The sequence below is a fragment of the Brachyhypopomus gauderio genome, chromosome 12, assembly GCF_052324685.1.
Source record: "Brachyhypopomus gauderio isolate BG-103 chromosome 12, BGAUD_0.2, whole genome shotgun sequence".
Classification (NCBI taxonomy): domain Eukaryota; kingdom Metazoa; phylum Chordata; class Actinopteri; order Gymnotiformes; family Hypopomidae; genus Brachyhypopomus; species Brachyhypopomus gauderio.
Window position 1 is genome coordinate 5,376,528 of NC_135222.1, and position 22,224 is coordinate 5,398,751.

Consider the following 22,224-nt stretch of genomic DNA (forward strand, 5'->3'; position numbering starts at 1 on the left):
CAGTCTCTCCGGAGATACGCCATTGTTCACGGCGAAATTCTCCAAGCTGTCTGAATGGTTGTCAAGGCAGTGGCAGTTGAATGCGCCAGTTTCTAGGGAAACAACTTTTCAGCAGGCGGGCCACGGGCTGTTTTCCAGGGCCGTCCTTCTGACGCTTGTGTGTGTGTGTGTGTGTGTGTGTGTGTGTGTGGGGTGGGGGGGGGGGGGGGGGGACCAGGGGGGGGACCCACCCAGACCATGATGTGTGGCCACGGCTTGGGAAGGAGAGTCTGTTGAAACCTCAAGGTCATCGTTATGGCCACATAACGCACTCGGCGATGGTTCTGGTGCTCGTATGGTATGGACCAGCAAACCCAGAGGTCCTTCATATTCCACTGTCCCTTTGTTTAGGTCGTGTCTGTCTGTCTGTTTGTTTGTTTGTTTGTATTGACCCTTGTATTTTTAAGACGGGTGATTAACGACTGGCTTAGTCTGGTACCATTCAACTCAACCATCAATCCAACGTTTATGAAGTTTATGAATACAACAGACCATTAATACACCATCATGTTTTACTTTTTCAAAATTGCCACACCACTAAATGATGGAATGATGGAAACGTGTTTTCCAAGGAACAGTACTAAGTAGTGTGACCTCTACAAGGTGCCATGCCATCTGATTCCCACTCATGCGTTTCTCCCTCCACCCCAAATAAGTGCAATTCTATTGCCCACCAGCCCCAGCCAGGAATGAACTGTGCTAACAGTTTGTGGATGATTGTACTGGTAGCCTCACCATCTGTTAAGGATCCCACCCCAGGATTCCAGAATCTTCTCAGGGCAGTCTTTAGACACATCACCAGTGCCACTGGAGATCTCACTGTCACTATCTGGGAGAAGGAACAGAAAAAGAAGAGGACATAAACGTTTTTGTGGTCACATCATAACTCATTTAACCTTTTAAAGATGTCCGTATGGTCCGTTTTCTGATCTGCACACGCAGAACCAGTTTTGCTTTTCCCAGGAGGCTGCGCGGTCACCTCGGCCGAGCAGACACACTCCAGCTGCAGCGGGCTGCTCTGTGTGTGTGTGTGTGTGTGTGTGTGTGTGTGTGTGTGTGTGTGTGTGTGTGTGTGCGCTACTGGAGGGCAGGCGTGCTGAGCTGAGTGTCGTAGCTCCGAGCAGAAAAGCACTCAGCTCCAATTTTAAACACAGCTCTTGGACCTCCACGGACTCTTTCTCCTCGACAACAGCTAATACACTCTGGCTCACAGTCTCTAAGCAAATGTAACTGAGAGAGAGTGAGAGAGAGAGAGAGAGAGAGAATGTGGAGGACGTGGTCAGAGGAGCTCTTATTCAAACCCTTCAGTCAATCCCCCACGGCTGAAGTAGGATGACGCTTGATTGCCACCAAAACCATGATTGAATGACCTTACAGTCACCACAGCAACAGAAGGGCGAGATACACCAGTACCTGTGAGTAAAGCTACTATACCAGTGTGTGTTCGGGGGGGGGGGGGGCAGTACTTCATGGACACAGGTGTCATTTTGAGGCCCATCAGAAGCCCTGGAGGCCAGAACAGGTCCATATGCTAAAGCAGAGGGTTCATCTCATAAACCCAGTTGCAATCATCAGGACCTGCGGCATGACCATTTGGAATACATATTCTCATCACAGGTCCTATAACAGTGCTCCAGATCAGTGAAATGCTTTTAAAGGGCTCCTGCTCTGAATCACATCTGAAAGGGAAGGAGGTGTGTGTGTGTGTGTGTGTGTGTGTGTGTGTGTGTGTGTGTGTGTGTGTGTGTGTGTGTGTGTGTGTGTGTGTGTGTGTGTGTGTGTGTGTGTGTGTGTGTGTGTGTGTGAGGAGGGGAGGGTTGAGATTGAGCGAATGGTAAATGGTAAAATGTTGAGCGTGAGTGAGTGAGGAAGGGAGAGAGAGAGAGAGAGTGAGAGAGAGAGAGAGAGGCCTTGAGAGCTGCCTATGTCCTAAGGTGACAGAGCAGCTCAATAGCAGGTGTGGGTGGATGAATCTTCTTTTCCATCTCCCTTACAATAAAAAATGCTCAGAAAATACTGAGAGTTGGTGAAGGCAGCTGCTGTGAAAGCTAACATGTCTTTCTAACACAACTGAAAAGGACAATAATTCAATGAAAATCAAAACTGTTACACTTACTTCGATTTCATTGTTACTGGAAAACTGGAACTGCAAAACTGCTCGTTTCATGCCAACGGGTAAATGTAGAGGGGTAAAGGACACACAGAGGCTTTAAAACCTCAAATGTTCGAAACCTGCAGTGCATGTCAGCATATGAACACCATGACTCATCAGGCGTGTGCATGGAAATCCGTAAGCGTGGAGCGTGATCCACAGAGACGGCAAAAGGTAAAGCGCAGCATGTTTGCAGTGGAACCCTGTCCCACATCACCCCCGACATGTAATGCTCAGGGTGGGACTGTCCTGCCCCGCCATCACATTATGGACCACTGACCTGTATTTACAAACTCTACTACAACTGACCTGTAAACCAATTTGTACTAGTAAATAACGATTGCTCAGAGCATTCTAAGGTAAAATATGGTATCCCACAAGGATCTGTACTGGGCCCCATATTATTCTGATTATATGCGCTACCACTGGGCGCCATCATTCGTAGGCATGGTATTAGCTTCTATTGCTATGCAGGTGATACTCAGTTGTATATATCTTCTAATCCGGATGATATCACTACTACTCTCAAGATTGAGAACTGCGTCCAGGAGATTAAAAATTGGATGGTGTCTACTTTTCTTCAACTAAATTCCGATAAGACTGAGGTGCTGATTCTTGGGCTTAAAGCTGCTAGAAGCAATTGGGCTGATATTCCCCTTACCTTAGATGGTTTTTCAGTAACACCTAAATGTACCGCAAAAAGCTTAGGTGTTACTATTGATTCGGATCTTTCATTTGACACACACATATATGCAATGTCACTGCCTTTTTCTATTTACATAATATCACCAAGCTGAGACATTTACTTTCATTAGCTGATGCAGAGAAGCTGGTCCATGCTTTTGTCTCATCAAGATTGGACTACTGTAATAGTCTTCTAATTGGATGCTCTAAACAGTCCAAAAAAAAAGCTACAACTCAAAATGCTGCAGCTAGAGTCCTAACTAAGGCTAGAAATTTTGATTATATTAGTCCTACTCTCGTGGCATTACACTGGCTTCCGATTAAATATTGAATTGAATTTAAAATTCTTCTGTTAACCTATAAGGCATTAAATGGTCTTGCGCTACAATATCTGAGTGAACTAATTGTTTACTACAACCCATCTCGCTCCCAAAATGCTGGATTTCTCCTAGTTCCAAAAATTTGTAAAACTACAGCCGGAGGCAGAGCTTTCTCCTTTAAAGCCCCTCAATTATGGAATAGCCTTCCAGCTCCAATCCGAGATTCTGACACAGTTCCAATCTTTAAATCTAGACTTAAGACTCACCTATTTAAATCAAGCCTTCAGCTAATATTCCCCTTGTAGGGTGTGGGGCTCGGGGGCCCCCAGACATTGAGATTTCTGGTAATCTGAGATGTTGATTCTGTCTTCCAGGTGTGTCATGGCATCACTCAGTTGTGACAATGACTTGCCTGGAAAGCAATGTCTCAGTGAGCCCTCATGACTGTGGTCACCTCCAAAACCCTCCCTTTAGTTATGCTGCTATAGATTAGCCTGTCGCAGCCACATGCTAATCACTGGCATGTGAGCTATGTACGTTTAAATCAATGATGGTTTAAATTGATGTCCACACACTCAGTCTGTATTGTCTATCTTTTTGCATGCTTCTACCCAAGACGACTGCATCCAAGCACCTACAAGCACCTGAGAGATGGGCTGACTTGCCGGTGGATATACTAATGCCAGGGTTGGATGTGCCATTTCCGCAAGAGGACGTGCTGATGCTAGCTCCTACCTGAGGCTCACCATCTACACCATGGTCCGGATCCGGACCCGAACGCAGTCCTGTCCGGACCCAATCTCATTCCTGATTAACTGGATACGGACCCAAATGCCATCCCATCCGGACCCAGAATAAATTGTTAAAAATATTTCTTAATTTTGACGGGAGAATTAATTTTAAACCGGAGCATTTATTTCAGCGATATTGAAAAAACACTCCGTCACGAGTGTTACGTTCGCCGCCACACACCAATGCCACCCCCCACCCCCCCACCAACCGCTCAACAACTTGCGTTCGCCACACCCCCTCCCGTCCCCCGGACCGCTAGTCAGAGCAATCTGCCAAATTTGGCCCGCGGAACAATATAGTTGATTACCCCTGATCTACACCGAAGTGACTGTGACTACTTGGCCGGGGAACAAGGACCTTAACTTTATCTGTAGAACCATCCTGTGTACCACAGACTTGTGCTAACAGGCCTCCCAATGGAGGATGGGTTCCTTTTTGAGTCTTGGTCCTCCCGAGGTTTCTTCCCCACCATCATAGGGAGTTTTTCCTTGCCACTGTCGCCTTTGGCTTGCTCATTAGGGATCTGGATCCATACGATTGTAAAACTGCTTTGTGACAACATGTGTTGTGAAAAGAGCTATATAAATAAATTTGACTTTGACTATTTACACACTTTACAACTGACCTGTATTTACATACACTGTATTTACATTATCATGCTGCTTCAACTCTCCATCTCTCTCACACACACACACACACACACACACACACACACACACACTTCATCGTTATGTAAACAGAAATTCTCTGGCATGATATAAACTGGAAAGGAAAGAAAATCTGATACATGCAGTGATCTAAAATTATTTAATCCAATATTAGTTTTGGATTAAAGGAGATAAAAAGTTTAAAATATGTGACATTCCCTGATATAACCATGGACTATATATATATAAATCATTATTATTATTATTATTATTATAAGAACACTTGGTAACAAGTTCCAGGTCCCAGCGTTTGCAGATCAGCACTGGGTTGGAAGATGAAGGGCCTGTTGCACTTATGCAGATTGGAAATGCTCAGGAGGCAGCCTGGGCTTAGAGTGCCTGGGCTAGAGCTGGGCGATATGGGAAAAAATCTTATCACGATAAGTTTTTTCATATCAGTCGATATCGAGATATATCACGATATAAATCAAATCACTATTTCCTTTATACTTTAAATGAGAAATGAACAACACAACTATAACACAACTCTTGTTTCTGGCTACAACCTGCAGATTGTTATTCACAAAAAGGTTTTGATATTGTCTTCAGACATAGATCATAGCCACGAGGGTTCATAAACGGCATTATAAATTTGTTCAGTCTGCAGTGTGATAACAGATTCACAACACATGGATGTCAGGAAACAGTTCCAAAGTTTAATAAGAGTTGTAACTGAGGGGCAGGATACACGGATAAGGGAATGAACAAAATTTCAGAGTCTGATTGAGTGTCACAGTGAATCATAAATCTCCTTACATACAGTCTCTCATTATGTTGAATGCCGATGTTCCGCCTCCTCGGCAGAGTCCGACTCAGCTCGTTTGCACACATATAAAGACGCTACAGATGATATTTTGCGATTGTATGCATAAATAAGGCATAATCTTTAATTGTTCATTATAGCAAAACAAAACTAGAGTGCTCAATGAACGACGTTATTATCACTGTAACTCACAGGACTGAAATGTCTGGTTAATGTCTTTTTAAAAATTTTGGTGACTTATTCCACATAAAGTACATGTCTACATACAACAACTGTCTAACAATATAACCCTTTTTATTTTAACCGTTTTAATGAAGGGTTTAATTTTTATCCAAATATCTGTAGCGTCTTTATGCGCGCACAAACGAGGGGAGTCATATTCTGCGGAGGAGCCAGAATTTACCACAACTGGACTGAATTTCTAAAGCTTTTCTAAAGCTGTTTAGACGAAAACTATGGGTAAAGGTCTTGAAATGTAGCTAGCTATGTATTTAGACAAAAACTAAGGCATACACTTTTGCAGGCCTAATTACTTTGCAATCTACATTTAAAGACCTTTACTAATTCATTCCCATTATACGTAATGAGATCCTATATAATACAACTCTTGTTTCTAGTTAAAACCTACAGTGTTATTCCCTTCGTCTTACCAGGTAAAGTTTAGGCTATTTTGTGGAATTGTTTTGAGACATTGCATTATTTTCCATTAATCTACAGAATGCCTGCGTAAAAGCATTAATCCAGAAAAACTTCCGTTGTGTTGTGGCTGGATTTGCAGCATTTCTGAATTTGTAGCGCGTTTCAGAAAAGTAGTGCACACGTCCTCATTTTGATGAACTTTCTTTGCGTATTTATTTATTAGAACGTGCGCTAATCCGCCACCATGCCTAAATTCAGTGCTGTGTGCTTCAACCAACCCTGAAATGGCTGTTACTCTAGTTCATCCGCTTGATTGGTCTGGGCGGCACTATTGTCATTGGCTATTCATGTTGTCTGTCAAACATGGCGGGAAGGTAATTTTATCGATTTCTTTAGAATGTGTCATATTTCCGTCGAGACAACGTTATATCGATATAATTATCGATATCGTTTTATCGCCCAGCCCCAGCCCGGGCTCGAAGTGCCTGGGCTTTCAGACTTCCACATCTTTACATCACAGCCTTCACTGTCAGATGTCCCTTGTATTTGCTTCTATATGCTATATTCTTCTGATGCATTATTGGTACGCGCGCACGCACACACACACACACACACACACACACACACACACACACAGTCTGCTACTGTACATTTACAGAAGCTCTAAGCCAGCATTGACTAAATTAATGCTCCCACTTCATACATAGCTGCCAGAACACAGGAGAGAAAAATGTAAAGAAGTGGAAAAAAAAAGAAACGTGGGAAAAAACGATCTGGACTGATGATCTCACGCACTTGAAATGCTGCCAGTTGGAGAACAAAACCTAACAAATGTTCCTGCCATAGCTGCTTCTGCAGAGGCAATCTGCCCCGCTCACCCTCGCTCCGTCTCTAAGGACGGGGCAAATAAGCCCAGACACACGGCCATTGGTCTTGTAAATTGAACACCACAAAAGATTTGCGAGATCGACGAAAGGGGGAACATTATTTAAATCCACTCACACGTGTACGCAAGCATTTTATTACAGTGGGGTGGGTAGGTGGGGGGTGATGCTCCAAACCTGAGCCCACAGAAGCACACAGCAAAAGGGCAAGAAGGCGTTGGGGGGGATGGGAACACGGTAAGGCACTCGTGGTAGCGTGCTTATGGGGCCCCATACCTTCCTCTGGCTCCTCTTCCTCAGCAGGGGACTGCAGACGACCTCTAGCTCCTCCCTCTCTCTCCGAATGCCTATGGAGGCTCACCACCTCGTACATGGCATCTCCCTGGCTGCCTCTCTCAGCTCCCTACACACACACACACACACACACACACACACACACACACACAGTGAGTGCACATTAGCACACATGGAGCAAGCAAACACAAGCATAGACACACACACACACACACACACACACACACACACACACACACACACACACACACAAACGTGTGCCAGCAGGAACATGTGAAGTGTGTTTACATTAACCACATGGGCGAATGCTTTTGAAGTGTGATATACTGGCAGTGAACAAGATCAGGCAAGTCTAGCTTTGTCAGACTTCCTTCGGTGACATGACATTTGTCATACTAGTGTCAAAGACATTTCAACAGGGGGACAACAGGTCAACAGGGAGGCAGACATTCACACAGCTTCCAAAATATGTGCACTTCACATCAGAGACCCTTGATTTAGATCCAAAATAAGAGCAAAAGAGCAAAAAAGAGGATGGGGATGAGAGAGTTAGGAAATATTCATCTATTCAAAGACAATGATTTGTGTAGTCTCAGTTTGTTCTTTGTTCAATCGAATAAAAACATTAAATAAAACACATGTTTCAATGAAGAAAAGGAGGACCAAGAAGGCTGATTAACATAAGCTTAATTGAGATGTGTGTCAAACACATTTCTAGCTATAAACAGACCAAATACCTCCACACATCTCTTCACATATCAGAGTATTACTGGAATATACTACGCAAAGCTTCACACCCACGTCACATGACACACCTTCAGCTAACCTACCCCAAAATGTCAAAACACAAGACAGCACTTACATGCCTGGCTATTATTAATCAAAATGTGTGACCTCTCTGTGGAATCTGTGTTGCATTGCATATGTACACATATCAAAGCATATAAAATAAATATATATAATAGGGGTGACCTGCAATAGTCGCTGATTCGACTATAGTCGACTATACCCCCAAGTCGACTATTAATGTCATAGTCGAATGTACCATTCTAACTGCATGGGGGTGCCCAAGGACGCTGCTAAGCATTAGTTGTTACATTAAATGTCTTTGTTTTCGTTATATATAGCCTTTTGTCAAATAAAATCATCCTAATTTCTGTTAATAAATATTTTTAAATGATGTGTGCGCATTAACAATAGGCATCTTCCTTACCACACATTAATAAATCACACCCTGCAGTTGCACAATCCAAATGAGCGGAGCTGAAGACCCTACAGATTATAACGGCTACTAAAAAAACTTCAAAAGTATTTTGAAAAAGATAAAGATGAATCAAACAAAGTAAAGTGCAAGTTATGTCATCAACGTCTTTCATTTCGCACGACAACAACTAACATGGCATACCATTTAAAATGGGTAAGGCGAAAAAAAAACAGTTCAGCCGTTTGTCGTTTCGGTGTGTCGTCTCGTCGCGTTTTTTGTTGTTGTTTGCTTTTTAAACCCAGTTACTTGAACCTTTCCTTATAATGTTTTGCTGTTGTGTGGCAATTTATAAAAGCTGAATAAAGCAAACCTACCATGTTTACTCATTTATCTGAGTGTTGTAGGTTTTTACTTTATAGTGGAAAAAAGTCCTGAATGAGAACGAGATCCCGTTTAAGGTGCTCTTTAAAAAAAACCCTGATTCGACTATTAGTCGACTAAATGGAAAATCTGACGAATCAGATTCGACTATGAAAATCCTTAGTTCAATACACCTCTAATATACACTGCTCAAAAAAATAAAGGGAATACTCAAATAACACATCCTAGATCTGAATGAATGAAATATTCTTATTGAATACTTTGTTCTGAACAAAGTTGAATGTGCTGACAACAAAATCACACAAAAATCATCAATGGAAATCAAATTTATTAACCAATGGAGGCCTGGATTTGGAGCCACACACAAAATTAAAGTGGAAAAACACACCACAGGCTGATCCAACTTTGATGTAATGTCCTTAAAACAAGTCAAAATGAGGCTCAGTATTGTGTGTGGCCTCCACATGCCTGTATGACCTCCCTACAACGCCTGGGCATGTTCCTGATGAGGTGGCGGATGGTCTCCTGAGGGATCTCCTCCCAGACCTGGACTAAAGCATCCGCCAACTCCTGGACAGTCTGTGGTGCAATGTGACGTTGGTGGATGGAGCGAGACATGATGTCCCAGGTGTGCTCAATCGGATTCAGGTCTGGGGAACGGGCGGGCCAGTCCAAAGCTTCAATGCCTTCATCTTGCAGGAACTGCTGACACACTCCAGCCACATGAGGTCTAGCATTGTCCTGCATTAGGAGGAACCCAGGGCCAACCGCACCAGCATATGCTCTCACAAGGGGTCTGAGGATCTCATCTCTGTACCTAATGGCAGTCAGGCTACCTCTGGTGAGCACATGGAGGGCTGTGCTGCCCTCCAAAGAAATGCTACCCCACACCATTACTGACCCACTGCCAAACCGGTCATGCTGTTAAAGGCAGCAGATCGCTCTCCACGGCGTCTTCAGACTCTGTCATGTCGGTCACATGTGCTCGGTGTGAACCTGCTTTCATCTGTGAAGAGCACAAGGTGCCAGTGGCGAATTTGCCAATCCTGGTGTTCTCTGGCAAATGCCAAGCGTCCTGCATGGTGTTGGGCTGTGAGCACAACCCCCATCTGTGGACGTCGGGCCCTCATACCATCTTCATGGAGTCGGTTTCTAACCGTCTGTGCAGACACATGCACATTTGTGGCCTGCTGGAGGTCATTTTGCAGGGCTCTGGCAGTGCTCCTCCTTTTCCTCCTTGCACAAAGGCGGAGGTAGCGGTCCTGCTGCTGGGTTGTTGCCCTCCTACGGCCTCCTCCACGTCTCCTGGTGTACTGGCCTGTCTCCTGGTAGCGCCTCCAGCCTCTGGACACTACGCTGACAGACACAGCAAACCTTCTTGCCGCAGCTCACATTGATGTGCCATCCTGGATGAGCTGCACTACCTGAGCCACTTGTGTGGGTTGTAGAGTCCGTCTCATGCTACCACGAGTGTGAAAGCACCACCAACATTCAAAAGTGACCAAAACATCAGCCAGAAAGCATAGGTACTGAGAAGTGGTCTGTGGTCTCCACCTGCAGAACCACTCCTATATAGGGGTGTCTTGCTAATTGCCAATAATTTCCACCTGTTGTCTATTCCATTTGCACAACAGCAGGTGAAATTGATTGTCAATCAGTGTTGCTTCCTAAGTGGACAGTTTGATTTCACAGAAGTTTGATTTACTTGGAGTTATATTGTGTTATTTGAGTGTTCCCTTTATTTTTTTGAGCAGTGTATAATATCATGCAACTATATCATTTTAAATATTTTACACACATCAATGGCCAAACACAAGATACAGAAAGCAAACCTCAAATTACAGACTTGAATGCAGCATTAAATACACAGTATGTATATGTTAAGACGCATGCACGCACGCAAACACGCAATAAAGAGGACCAGAGAGCGCAGACGTCTTCTGGCCCAGTGGCTGCTCCTACTTGGGGTGCTAATGGGGTTCAGAAGGAGCCTGGAGCAGTCTGAGCTACAGATTAGACCTTTCGCTTCTGCTCCGCCCTCTCATGTGCACGCCTCGCCTCCACCCTCTCCCTCCGCACACCCCCCGAACCAAGCCACCCAAATACGGGTACGCTCACGTTCGGTCGGCTCTTCCGGTGACGGAGGCTAAAGCCACTTTGTTTTTATTTACTCAGGACAGACCACCACCACCACCACCACCACCACATTTACTGCAAATAACTGCTTTCAAAATTCCCAACATCTAATGAAGGCAGCAACATATATAATAATAATAAAATAAGACGAAGGCCGGGCTGGGTCTTGCGCTAACACTATAATATTATCTTTTAATTAGCTTTTAACTGTGGCCCAGGCATTTTTGCACTCGGCAATGAAATAACTATGGCAACGCAGGCAGCAATCCCTAATTACTTCAGCTTGATAATGAGAACAAGGCCTCTCATTAAACTCCCAATAACACAAAGACTCCATCTTCTGCTTCACAGCGTTCCAAGAGGTGAACCAGTGGTGCCACACCTCCCACGCCACAGACCTCTGGCCTCTGGGCCAGGACAAGTGCTGAGAACAAATACAAAAGTGGGATGTTCGGACTGACGGAGGGAGGGAGGGAGGGAGGGAGGGAGAATGAGGGATATTTGGAACAGGACCTTCGGAAACACCGGTGACACAGCTACCTGTTTGAGCTGGAGGTAGAAGGTCTCAGAGAAGGCCTTTCTGCTGAAGTACCAGAACCTCTCGTTGGCTGGATACACCTTGGCCAGAGCCTCCAGGAGGAACCGAACGGGCTCCACCACCTCAGTCACCACCAGGTCTACAGCCACCGTCAGATACACCTGCTTGTCTGGGTTGAGGGGGGGGGGGGGGGGGGAGGAATAGCAATACCAGGTGAGAAAGAGTCACTGATGAACACAGCATATAATCACAGCAAGAGCACTGCCAACCACGACACCCCAGCAGAGATATTGGCACTCTCCAGGGTCTAATACAAACACATACATATAGGCTATAAATCCTTAAAACTGTAATTACCACTATACATTATATCAGATTCCACAGCAGGGCGTATGTAGGGCAGCAGAGGGCAGTTCTGGTAAATAATGGAACTTCTCAGTGCTATAACAGCTTTTTGGCAAAACTGCAAAAAGACAGTTGAGCCTATTGAAAATGTAGGCTACATGTAGGCTGAGCCTACAGCCAAACGGGGCCGATTCCTGGACCCAATCAATACTGCACAAAGCGAAACTGCATAAATTCAACAGGGTCCAGAGTTTGGCTTAATCTTGGTTGAGAAAACCCTACAAAAGCGAATTTCACAAACCACCACACTGTGTGCTGTACATACATGAACAAATAGATAAAGCAAATCAAATTATATGAGCCTGAAAATTATTTCAATGAAGAAAGACACAGGGGAATGAAAAAAAAAGTCAAGCAATTTCATAACGAGCCCACGTCCCCTCCTGCAAGGTCAGGGGTCAGCTGACTCCACCTCCGCTCCAATGAGCATCACAGGCTCAATAATGAAGACAGGCTTCCTGTTCTGGGATAAAATATGATCCATTTAAAAGCAGGGACCTTTCTTCCCTGTCCCCTTTAAGGCTGGCTGCTCTGAAAACCTGCTATTTAGGTTTCAGTCAACAATACTCCACCACTTCAGATTTCAGAGCCAAGATGACAAAGGCCCAGCACTGCACTGTATTTGTGTTTCCACATATAAACCCAAGTGCAGCATAGACAAGCCGGAAATGAACATGAATCAAAAATATGGAGACCTTAAAAATCATAAAACCTGGACACGGCGTGCCTGGCCCTCAGAACGGCGATACGCCACCTGCACCCTCACGCTTCCAGAGCACAGTGATGTCACTGCAGCAGATCACAGTCATGGGAGAAGAAAGAAACCTTCACAACCCTTCGCCCGGTCACCACCTCACCCTCGTTGGCTCACCTTTGGGTGTGTCCTCGTTGAGCGCTTGGAACGCCGGCGTGTTGGGGTTCCACGTTCCAGTGATCAGGTAGGCCTTCCCGTCCGCACTCTTGCCCATAGACTCCTGTGTGCAGGGACAAGCAGAACCAGTATAGGAGTCCCAGTGTCCACGGATACCAGTCCCAGTGTCCACGGATACCAGTCCCAGTGTCCACGGATACCAGTCCCAGCGCACCGTTTAGGCCAATCAGTGCAGGCTCGTTACTGTAATTCTTTGGACTGTCAAAGTTGACGTAACCATGATGGCCACGGTGTGGCAGAGGCAACGTCATCCTGACTTTGCTCATAAATGACAGGTTTGTTCAGCATGTTCATAATTTATGACAGGACTTTATTACAGGCAAGGACCGACTGTCATGTTCGTTTTGTTGATACACTGTTGAAGCAGATTAGCCACTTATCTGTGAAGAAGTCATTTAGATCAGAGTAGAAGAACACGTGAAAGGTCTAAAGGTTACGGTTTGGTAAAAGCAAGGGGGATGTCCCAGGAGTAGGGATGCAAATGATTAATCGACTTTCGATTAATTGTCGATCAAGAGGTTAGTCGATCAAAATGTATTAATCACGATTAATCGTTAGAGCGCGCTACTGTAGTAACTTGAACAGAGCGTAAGAACGAGAAGTGAACACGTGTCGCGAAAGACCAGAGTGGAAAACAAAATGAAGCGGGCGAAAAGACGTGCGGTGTGGGACCACTTTGAAGCGGGTTCGGGAAACAAGACAGAAACTGCGTAATCCAGAAAATCCCGAGGAGGGAAACTTTATTTTCCACGCAACTCAAACAATAGCACCGTTCTCTCTCCGCTCCCCCAGTGTCACTTAAAGGGCCAAGTGCCTGTCTGTTAGGGAATTCGCTGCGAGGAGTAGTAGTCGCTACAATTTCAACATTGTTAATTTAGGCAAAGAAGTCAAATATTCTCTGTGTAATGCGGTATTGAAGTACAACAGTTCCACTAGCTCACTCAATTATCATTTGAACACCGTGCAGCTGTCCTGCATATCACCACTGCACCTGGTCAACCTAAAATCACAGCTACACTGGGAAGGCGTTTTCGAAGCTCGCTACGAAAAAAGAAGAGTGAGCTAAAAACAAAGCTAGCTACTGCTACTGCTGTAGCCCTTACAACAGATTGTTGGACGGCTCTAACAACAGAAAGTTACATTACCGTGACGTGCCACTACACTGACGAGAACTGGCAGCTAAAATCTGCAGTGCTGATTACGACGAACACGTCGGATAGACACACCGCTGACAATTTAGCTGACAAGCTCAATGATGTTGTGGAGACTTGGGCACTCTCCGGTCGTGTTACAGCATGTGTTCACTACAACGCTAGAAACATTGTCCAAGCATAGGCTCAATAATATTCTGTTTGGCTCTCTATTTAATTTCTTCTTTTTTTTGTCTAATGTCTAATGTTTCAAATGCAAGAACGGAGCCAGTCCTTAATTTATTCCTTTTTAAATGAAAGAATGTATTTTGTTATACCATAAAAATTTCCTAATGCATAATTACTTGAGCAATATATCATATAATACAATATAATTATCATAATATAATATATACTTTTTGAACAAAGTGAACCATTTAGCTGATATTTTTAAAGGCCCTATTGAAACACTGAAATTCAGGTGAAAAACGCCGCTTATCGATTAATCGAAAGTCGATCGATAAGATCAATCAACTAACGATTAATGAATTAATCGATAATTTGCATCCCTACCCAGGAGGGGTGTTTAAGGCTTAGTTCTCTCACATTGATCTCACAAACACGCTGTAGTGTCCCACTCGTTAACGACAGTGAGAACCATCACAGCTGATTGTGCTACACTGGGAGCTGCTTTAGTTCTGAGGTCCCTCCTGGCACCATGTAAAAATATGTAACTAATGAATAATAAAAAGACTCCATTTCCATGTTTTAAGCCTATTAATAGCAGGTGCGGAATGGATAGTTAGGAGCATTAACAATACGAGCCAATCGGTGTAGGACACTGGTCCCAAGGTGCAGAAGAAGTGATGAAAGCACAAGATAAAGGAAGTAGAGGAGAGACTTTAATGAACAAACAGGTGTGCTGTTCTGATAACAGCAAACAACTGTACACATCACCATTAAGACTTATGAGGGGGCTTAGATATGAGAGAGAGAGAGAGAGAGAGAGAGAGAGAGAGAGAGAGAGAGAGAGAGAGAGAGAGAGAAAAAGAGGGGGGGCGGACTTACCATGTCTAAAAGGTGCATGTCACTATTCCGAACCTTCTGTCCAGGACTAAGTAACATGCCGAAGCATCTAAGGTTTAGGAAAGGAGAAAGAATCACCTGACGAAAATCATTCGTATTGCAAAACTATAAGAGTAAACGCTGGGGAATGAGCATGCACTGCAAGTCTCATCAGATCAACAAGACAAGGGAAGGAGACTTTGTGGCTGTAACTTGAGCGCCATCAGGTGGCTGCTGAAAGAATCACTTACACACAAGTTTAAATTTACATGAAATTCGAGTCCGTTTGTTCACAGGAGATCATAAAAAGAACTGTAATAAATAAACCACCACCAACAACAACAATAATAAATGAATTAATTTTACAGAGTGTAAATTCCTCTTCAGACATGTAGACGTTTCCAGTTATGATACTTGACTGAGCACTTTATCCATATAATAAACCCGAGCAGACGATATTGGGAGGCGTTTTGTCATGCTTTTGCAAACAGGACACTATAAAACATCCACCATTTTTTCCCCCTAAGGCCTTCTCGCCTGACGCGACCATTACCAAAGCACATGGTGTAAGTCCTTCTGGGTGCTGTGGCTACAGATACAGCAGTCGAGGAAGTGCAGAGCGGCTTTGCAGACGGCTCACCTCTCTATACCCAGTTCCTTGTTGGAGATCTGCTGCACCGTGACGGTCACCTTCTTCTGCACGCCTTGCCGCAGCTTGAAGTAGTACTTCTCTCTGTCTTTAGGGACCGGGCTGAGAGGCAGTGTGGGGTGGGGAGGGGTTACAGTAAGGTTTTAGATTTAAAAAGGATCATATTTCAGCATGACTGACACACCAGAGCTATGATTAAGGGCTTTATAAGAACAGGGAAATTCATAAAGGATGAAGTGAAAGTGTCTATGAACACTTCTGGCTCCGTTTAAGCAGCAGGTGTGGAGGTTTGGCAACATGCCTTTTCCAACATTAATGATAATGTATTATTTTAATATTGTTAACAATTGCTTTATCAATATCACGGTTATAATATTCATTGTTAATACATTGAGACGCACCATAAAATAAAGCACACTTATTTGGAGGAGGAAAACAAACAAACAAAGGAAGAAAAACCCCAAACATGCAAAGAGCAGAGCGTTTTCTCCACAAGAGGCATGAGAGCACCATGTGACCAGTGCAGACCTGAAGTTGCCTCTGCCGTCATCCTCTCGCACTTCCAGAGACACGGTGAAGGTGAAGATGTCGCTGTCGGGGGAGTGAGGCAGCGAGGGCTCGCGCGCGTCCCCCGCCGCAGCTTTGGACGAACGCTTGAAGGCCGTTAAGAAGCTATAGAGGATTCGGCTCACCTGCAGAGTGAAGAGATAAGACAGGGGTCACGGCAGGGGTCACACCTTGCCCCCCCCCAGCCCCCCCCCCCCTGCAGAGTAAAGAAAGGTCAGGGCAGGAGAGACCTACAGTCCTGCAGAGTGATCAGGAAGGGATGGGGTCAGGACACGGAAGACCTACTGCCCTGAGGAGTGATCAGTGTCAGGACAGGGGGAGAACTACTGCCCTGAAGAGTGATCAGGGTCAGGTCAGGGAGAGAGCTACTGCCCTGAAGAGTGATCAGGGTCAGGACAGGGGGAGAGCTACTGCCCTGAAGAGTGATCAGGGTCAGGACAGGGGGAGAGCTACTGCCCTGAAGAGTGATCAGGGTCAGGACAGGGGGAGAGCTACTGCCCTGAAGCAGCTGCAGGCTTTGAGGAACTCAGCCACGTGTGCTAGATTAGGGTTGGAAGTAGTGCTGGAGTTCTATGGAGCCTAAAGCACTTGGAGAAGACCGGGACGGCCCTCAGCTAAGAGATATTCCTCTTTATCTTCCTCTGAAACTGCTTTGATCTCTTCGCTCCTTGCTTTCAGCGATTTATAACAACTAATCTGGTTTTCAAATCAGCCACTCCAGCATATGAATCGTTAGAAGCGGTTCATCGGAAGCGTAGAAGGTCTACCACCCAGGCTCTGGAGCAGAAGACAAGGAGCTCACTCACAGCCTCTTTGATATGGCAGGAGAAGACGTGGATCTGGAAGTCATCGTTGCTGCGGTAGCTCTCGGTGAAAGAGAAGCAGTCGCTCTCCAGAGAGCTCTCCTTCCCACGGGCACAGAACAGGACCTTGTAGATGGGGAAGGACGCGATCTCTGTGCCTGACGCTTGATCTACAATCCTGCAGGAACGCACACACAAAAAGTGGAAACTCTTTTTGTATGAATTAATTAATTCAGAAGCACGCCTCTGTCCGAAATATCCAGTTTCTCTAGAAACTTTGTGTACTTTACCACAATTTTACATTTATATATTAATAAATAAATCTGTAGTAGACAAATCTGCAAAGTTTCCAGAGAAACAGGACGTTTAAGACAGAGGCCTTAAATCAGGACAACTTTCAATTGGGGTTAAAATCACATTTGACAAATATGGCACATTTACATTTATTTACATTTACATCAGCTGTGCAAACAATGTGCTTACTTTAATATCTCAAAGTATCTATAAAGTCAGCCTACAGACGTGAAACTGAAAAATTAATGTGATATGCAGGACATGTAGAGAAAGGAACAGGAAACCTGGGTGAGTGTTCAGGGCTTCTAAACAGTGTTCATACTGCTGAATATGAAAGTGAAAAGGTTGGTTCACATGACCAGTGTAGCTATTTGTGTCACACAAGCCAACGCGCACAAAGAAAGCAAAAATCACGTGCCATGAGCTTACACAGCCAGTACGCAGAGCGTGTATATGAATTTGATCATACGCACCCAGCGAACACGTCTGTTTCCGATCCTGCGGGGGGGGGGGTCACTCACCTGACGCAGCCATCAGGGCCATTGGGCACGTGCAGGACCACGGGGATGGGGCTGGGGCTCTCGGCCCGCAGGGTGGCCATGGCCTTCTGGGCCTCAGGTTCGCTGCGCGGGGCCTTCACCCAGGTGCAGCCCAGATACGAGAGCTTACTGAACTGCACACTCTCCTCCTCCCCGGCCCGGTCCGCACCTCCTCCCGCAGAACCATCTGAAAGAGACACAGGACGGGTGTCAAGATAGAGCCCATGCTGCCCCCCCCCCCCCCCCCCCCCCCCCCCCCCCATTCTATTTTCTTACAGTTCAATTAACCTTGCTGGGGGTAATTATTGCTTATGCTGACAAGTCCAATTACTTAGAAGGTTAATGAGATTGTCGTCCTATTTGTCTGGTGTGGATTTTAGGAGGGCAGCCAAGTATCCTCAAACACTGCCTTCATGCCCTACAGTGTTCAAAGACTGAAATATGAAGCTCCTCGTTGCCCAGGTGATCTCATCTTCAAAAGACAAACCTGTTATTCCTCTGGGGTCATTTAAAAAATGTAAACAATAGCTTTACGCAATCCATCAGCAGCAATAAGTAGAACAGGAGAAGGTTTTCCAGTGGGCAAGGGCCTCTCAGTCATCCTACACACTACAGCTTTGGAGAGGAAGTTTCAGAAAGAGAGACAGGAAGTGAGGGAAACTCGGGCATGTAGCAGAACCTTCAATCACCCAGGAACAGGAACTAGCAACAATAGGAAGAGCTTCAATCGCAGCACTCCCCCAGCTCTCCCCGATTCCTACGGTCAGATGTGAACATGCTTCCACTGTGCGTGGATGGCCCATATATGTAAGGACCATTAGAAAGCATGAAGTTCTCCGTTACGAATGTCTACATTTTCTCCTTTCTGCCTTAAGAAGGCTCTGAGGGAGTGGAGCAGGGCGTACCGGCGGGTGCAGTGTTCAGCCCCAGGCTGGGAGGGCGTCTGGGCAGGCCGGCGGGCGCCTCGGGCTGCTGGGAGATCCCACGGGGTCGGTCCGGACTGCCCGGTCTTCTCTCCTCACAACCCAGCTCATCCTCCAGAATCTCCTCCATTGCCCTCTGCAGCTGTTCACTACCGTTCCACGACATCTGAGAACACGACAGAGACAAATCAGACAGCCGCCATCCCAGGACATCCGAGAAGATGCATAACAGGCCGCGGTTATTCCAGGACAAAATACAAAAACATGGGCTGGCAAAGAAATTCAGAAAACAGAGTGTGAGAGTGAGCAAGTGTGTGTGTGTGTGTGTGTGTGTGTGTGTGTGTGTGTGTGTGTCAGCACCTTGAGTCTGGGCCGGCCCTCTGAGCTGGACGGAGAGCCCTCAGCACCGGGCTGCACCAGCACAAACTCCTCACTGGTCACCGTGGAGACGGATTCCGTGGAGCCGCTCACCTTGCTCAGAGAGGAGCGGGTATCCATGACAACCAGGGACGGTCTACCCTTCACGCCTCCTCTGCTGTAGCCCTGCAAAACACGTTCACCACGACTCAGCACAAAGCTCCTTTTATTTACAATCCACCACTCAAAAACATTTTAGGTCCGAACTTTAAATACGAGTTGCACAAGCAATCAAGCTCTAAATCTCAATCAAAATCCGACTCGGTGAATTAATCTAGTTCAATCGTAAAATGCTGTTTACATCAGCAGTGAATTGACATGTTTCGTGTGGTAGTACACAGAGTCCATCCAGGCTTTCATCAGCAACACGCATCTACACCCAGCACTAGGAAATCAGCGGAGCGGTTGTCGAATCACAGGGACTGCCTCAGGCATGCAGGAAATACACGTCAAGAAATGCAAGAAGAGGCATAATCTTCAGATGTACTAACCACCATGACCACAGTGGCTCACCATCGTCTAAGTCATCAACTTTTGTCAAGTACTCAAGAAGGCTGAAACATACAAATATGAACTTTGTCATTTCTTATTGGTAATGATACTCATGCCATAAAGATGTTCCAGGTGAGTGTTCAGAGTTTTAAGTGTTCAGGAGTTCACCGGTGTTTTATGCGTGTATGTATATGCACAGACGCATCACAATTAAGATACAGTGTACAGATATACTCACAAACCAGCATTTCTGTGCACATCCAGCACCCTGAACTCGCTGACCTGCCACCACAGTCTCACGCCAGATTACAGCAGGATGACCTCGCCGACCTGCCACCACAGTCTCACGCCAGATTACAGCAGGATGACCTCGCAGACCTGCCACCACAGTCTCACGCCAGATTACAGCAGGATGACCTTGCAGACCTGCCACCACCGTCTCACGCCAGGTTACAGCAGGATGACCTCGCCGACCTGCCACCACAGTCTCACGCCACATTACAGCAGGATGACCTCGCAGACCTGCCACCACAGTCTCACGCCAGATTACAGCAGGATGACCTCGCCGACCTGCCACCACAGTCTCACGCCAGATTACAGCAGGATGACCTCGCCGACCTGCCACCACAGTCTCACGCCACATTACAGCAGGATGACCTCGCCGACCTGCCACCACAGTCTCACGCCACATTACAGCAGGATGACCTCGCAGACCTGCCACCACAGTCTCACGCCAGATTACAGCAGGATGACCTCGCAGACCTGCCACCACAGTCTCACGCCAGATTACAGCAGGATGACCTCGCAGACCTGCCACCAGTCTCACGCCAGATTACAGCAGGATGACCTCGCAGACCTGCCACCACCGTCTCACGCCAGGTTACAGCAGGATGACCTCGCAGACCTGCCACCACAGTCTCACGCCAGGTTACAGCAGGATGACCTCGCAGACCTGCCACCACAGTCTCACGCCAGATTACAGCAGGATGACCTCGCAGACCTGCCACCACCGTCTCACGCCAGGTTACAGCAGGATGACCTCGCAGACCTGCCACCACCGTCTCACGCCACATTACAGCAGGATGACCTCGCAGACCTGCCACCAGTCTCACGCCAGATTACAGCAGGATGACCTCGCAGACTTGCCACCACCGTCTCACGCCAGGTTACAGCAGGATGACCTCGCAGAATTGCCACCACCGTCTCACGCCAGGTTACAGCAGGATGACCTCGCAGACCTGCCACCACAGTCTCACGCCACATTACAGCAGGATGACCTCGCAGACCTGCCACCACAGTCTCACGCCAGATTACAGCAGGATGACCTCGCAGACCTGCCACCACAGTCTCACGCCAGATTACAGCAGGATGACCTCGCAGACCTGCCACCAGTCTCACGCCAGATTACAGCAGGATGACCTCGCAGACCTGCCACCACCGTCTCACGCCAGGTTACAGCAGGATGACCTCGCAGACCTGCCACCACAGTCTCACGCCAGGTTACAGCAGGATGACCTCGCAGACCTGCCACCACAGTCTCACGCCAGATTACAGCAGGATGACCTCGCAGACCTGCCACCACCGTCTCACGCCAGGTTACAGCAGGATGACCTCGCAGACCTGCCACCACCGTCTCACGCCACATTACAGCAGGATGACCTCGCAGACCTGCCACCAGTCTCACGCCAGATTACAGCAGGATGACCTCGCAGACTTGCCACCACCGTCTCACGCCAGGTTACAGCAGGATGACCTCGCAGAATTGCCACCACCGTCTCACGCCAGGTTACAGCAGGATGACCTCGCAGACCTGCCACCACAGTCTCACGCCAGATTACAGCAGGATGACCTCGCAGACCTGCCACCACAGTCTCACGCCAGATTACAGCAGGATGACCTTGCAGACCTGCCACCACCGTCTCACGCCAGATTACAGCAGGATGACCTCGCAGACCTGCCACCACCGTCTCACGCCAGATTACAGCAGGATGACCTCGCTGACCTGCCACCACAGTCTCACGCCAGGTTACAGCAGGATGACCTCGCAGACCTGCCACCACCGTCTCACGCCAGATTACAGCAGGATGACCTCGCAGACCTGCCACCACCGTCTCACGCCAGATTACAGCAGGATGACCTCGCAGACCTGCCATCACAGTCTCACGTCAGTCCATCAAGGGCAGTTCAGACACACACGTCCTCTGCTCATCACATCTTATTAAGACATGACCCCAAAACGCCTGGTGCTGTGTCAGGCCTGCCTCCCGTCAGCGGGTATACGCAGTCAACCTTTAAACCAAACACAGCACGATAAATATTTACAGTCTAGAAACGGTTGACTATTTAGATGTTTGTTTAAGATGAACAAAGGCCTTTTATTATCTTAGCAAGCAGAACAGTTTCTACTTGCTGTGCTAGTACACGCCGTGCAATCCATACAGAGTGGGAGGAGCACGCATACCTGTGGCGGTTATCA

General features: G+C 46.6%; 1 protein-coding gene across 1 annotated transcript in view; it reads right to left on the reverse strand.

Moving 5' to 3' along the window:
- Positions 1-22,224, reverse strand: part of rabgap1l (RAB GTPase activating protein 1-like) — a 79,651-nt gene that overhangs the window by 54,820 nt on the left and 2,607 nt on the right. Inside the window, 11 exon segments of the mRNA XM_077024604.1 lie at positions 775-868; positions 7,257-7,383; positions 11,536-11,702; positions 12,810-12,912; positions 15,068-15,134; positions 15,705-15,815; positions 16,242-16,405; positions 17,087-17,261; positions 17,899-18,103; positions 18,822-19,005; positions 19,200-19,382. Of these exon segments, the coding sequence (XP_076880719.1) occupies positions 775-868; positions 7,257-7,383; positions 11,536-11,702; positions 12,810-12,912; positions 15,068-15,134; positions 15,705-15,815; positions 16,242-16,405; positions 17,087-17,261; positions 17,899-18,103; positions 18,822-19,005; positions 19,200-19,337 (1,535 nt within the window). The 5' untranslated portion in view covers positions 19,338-19,382.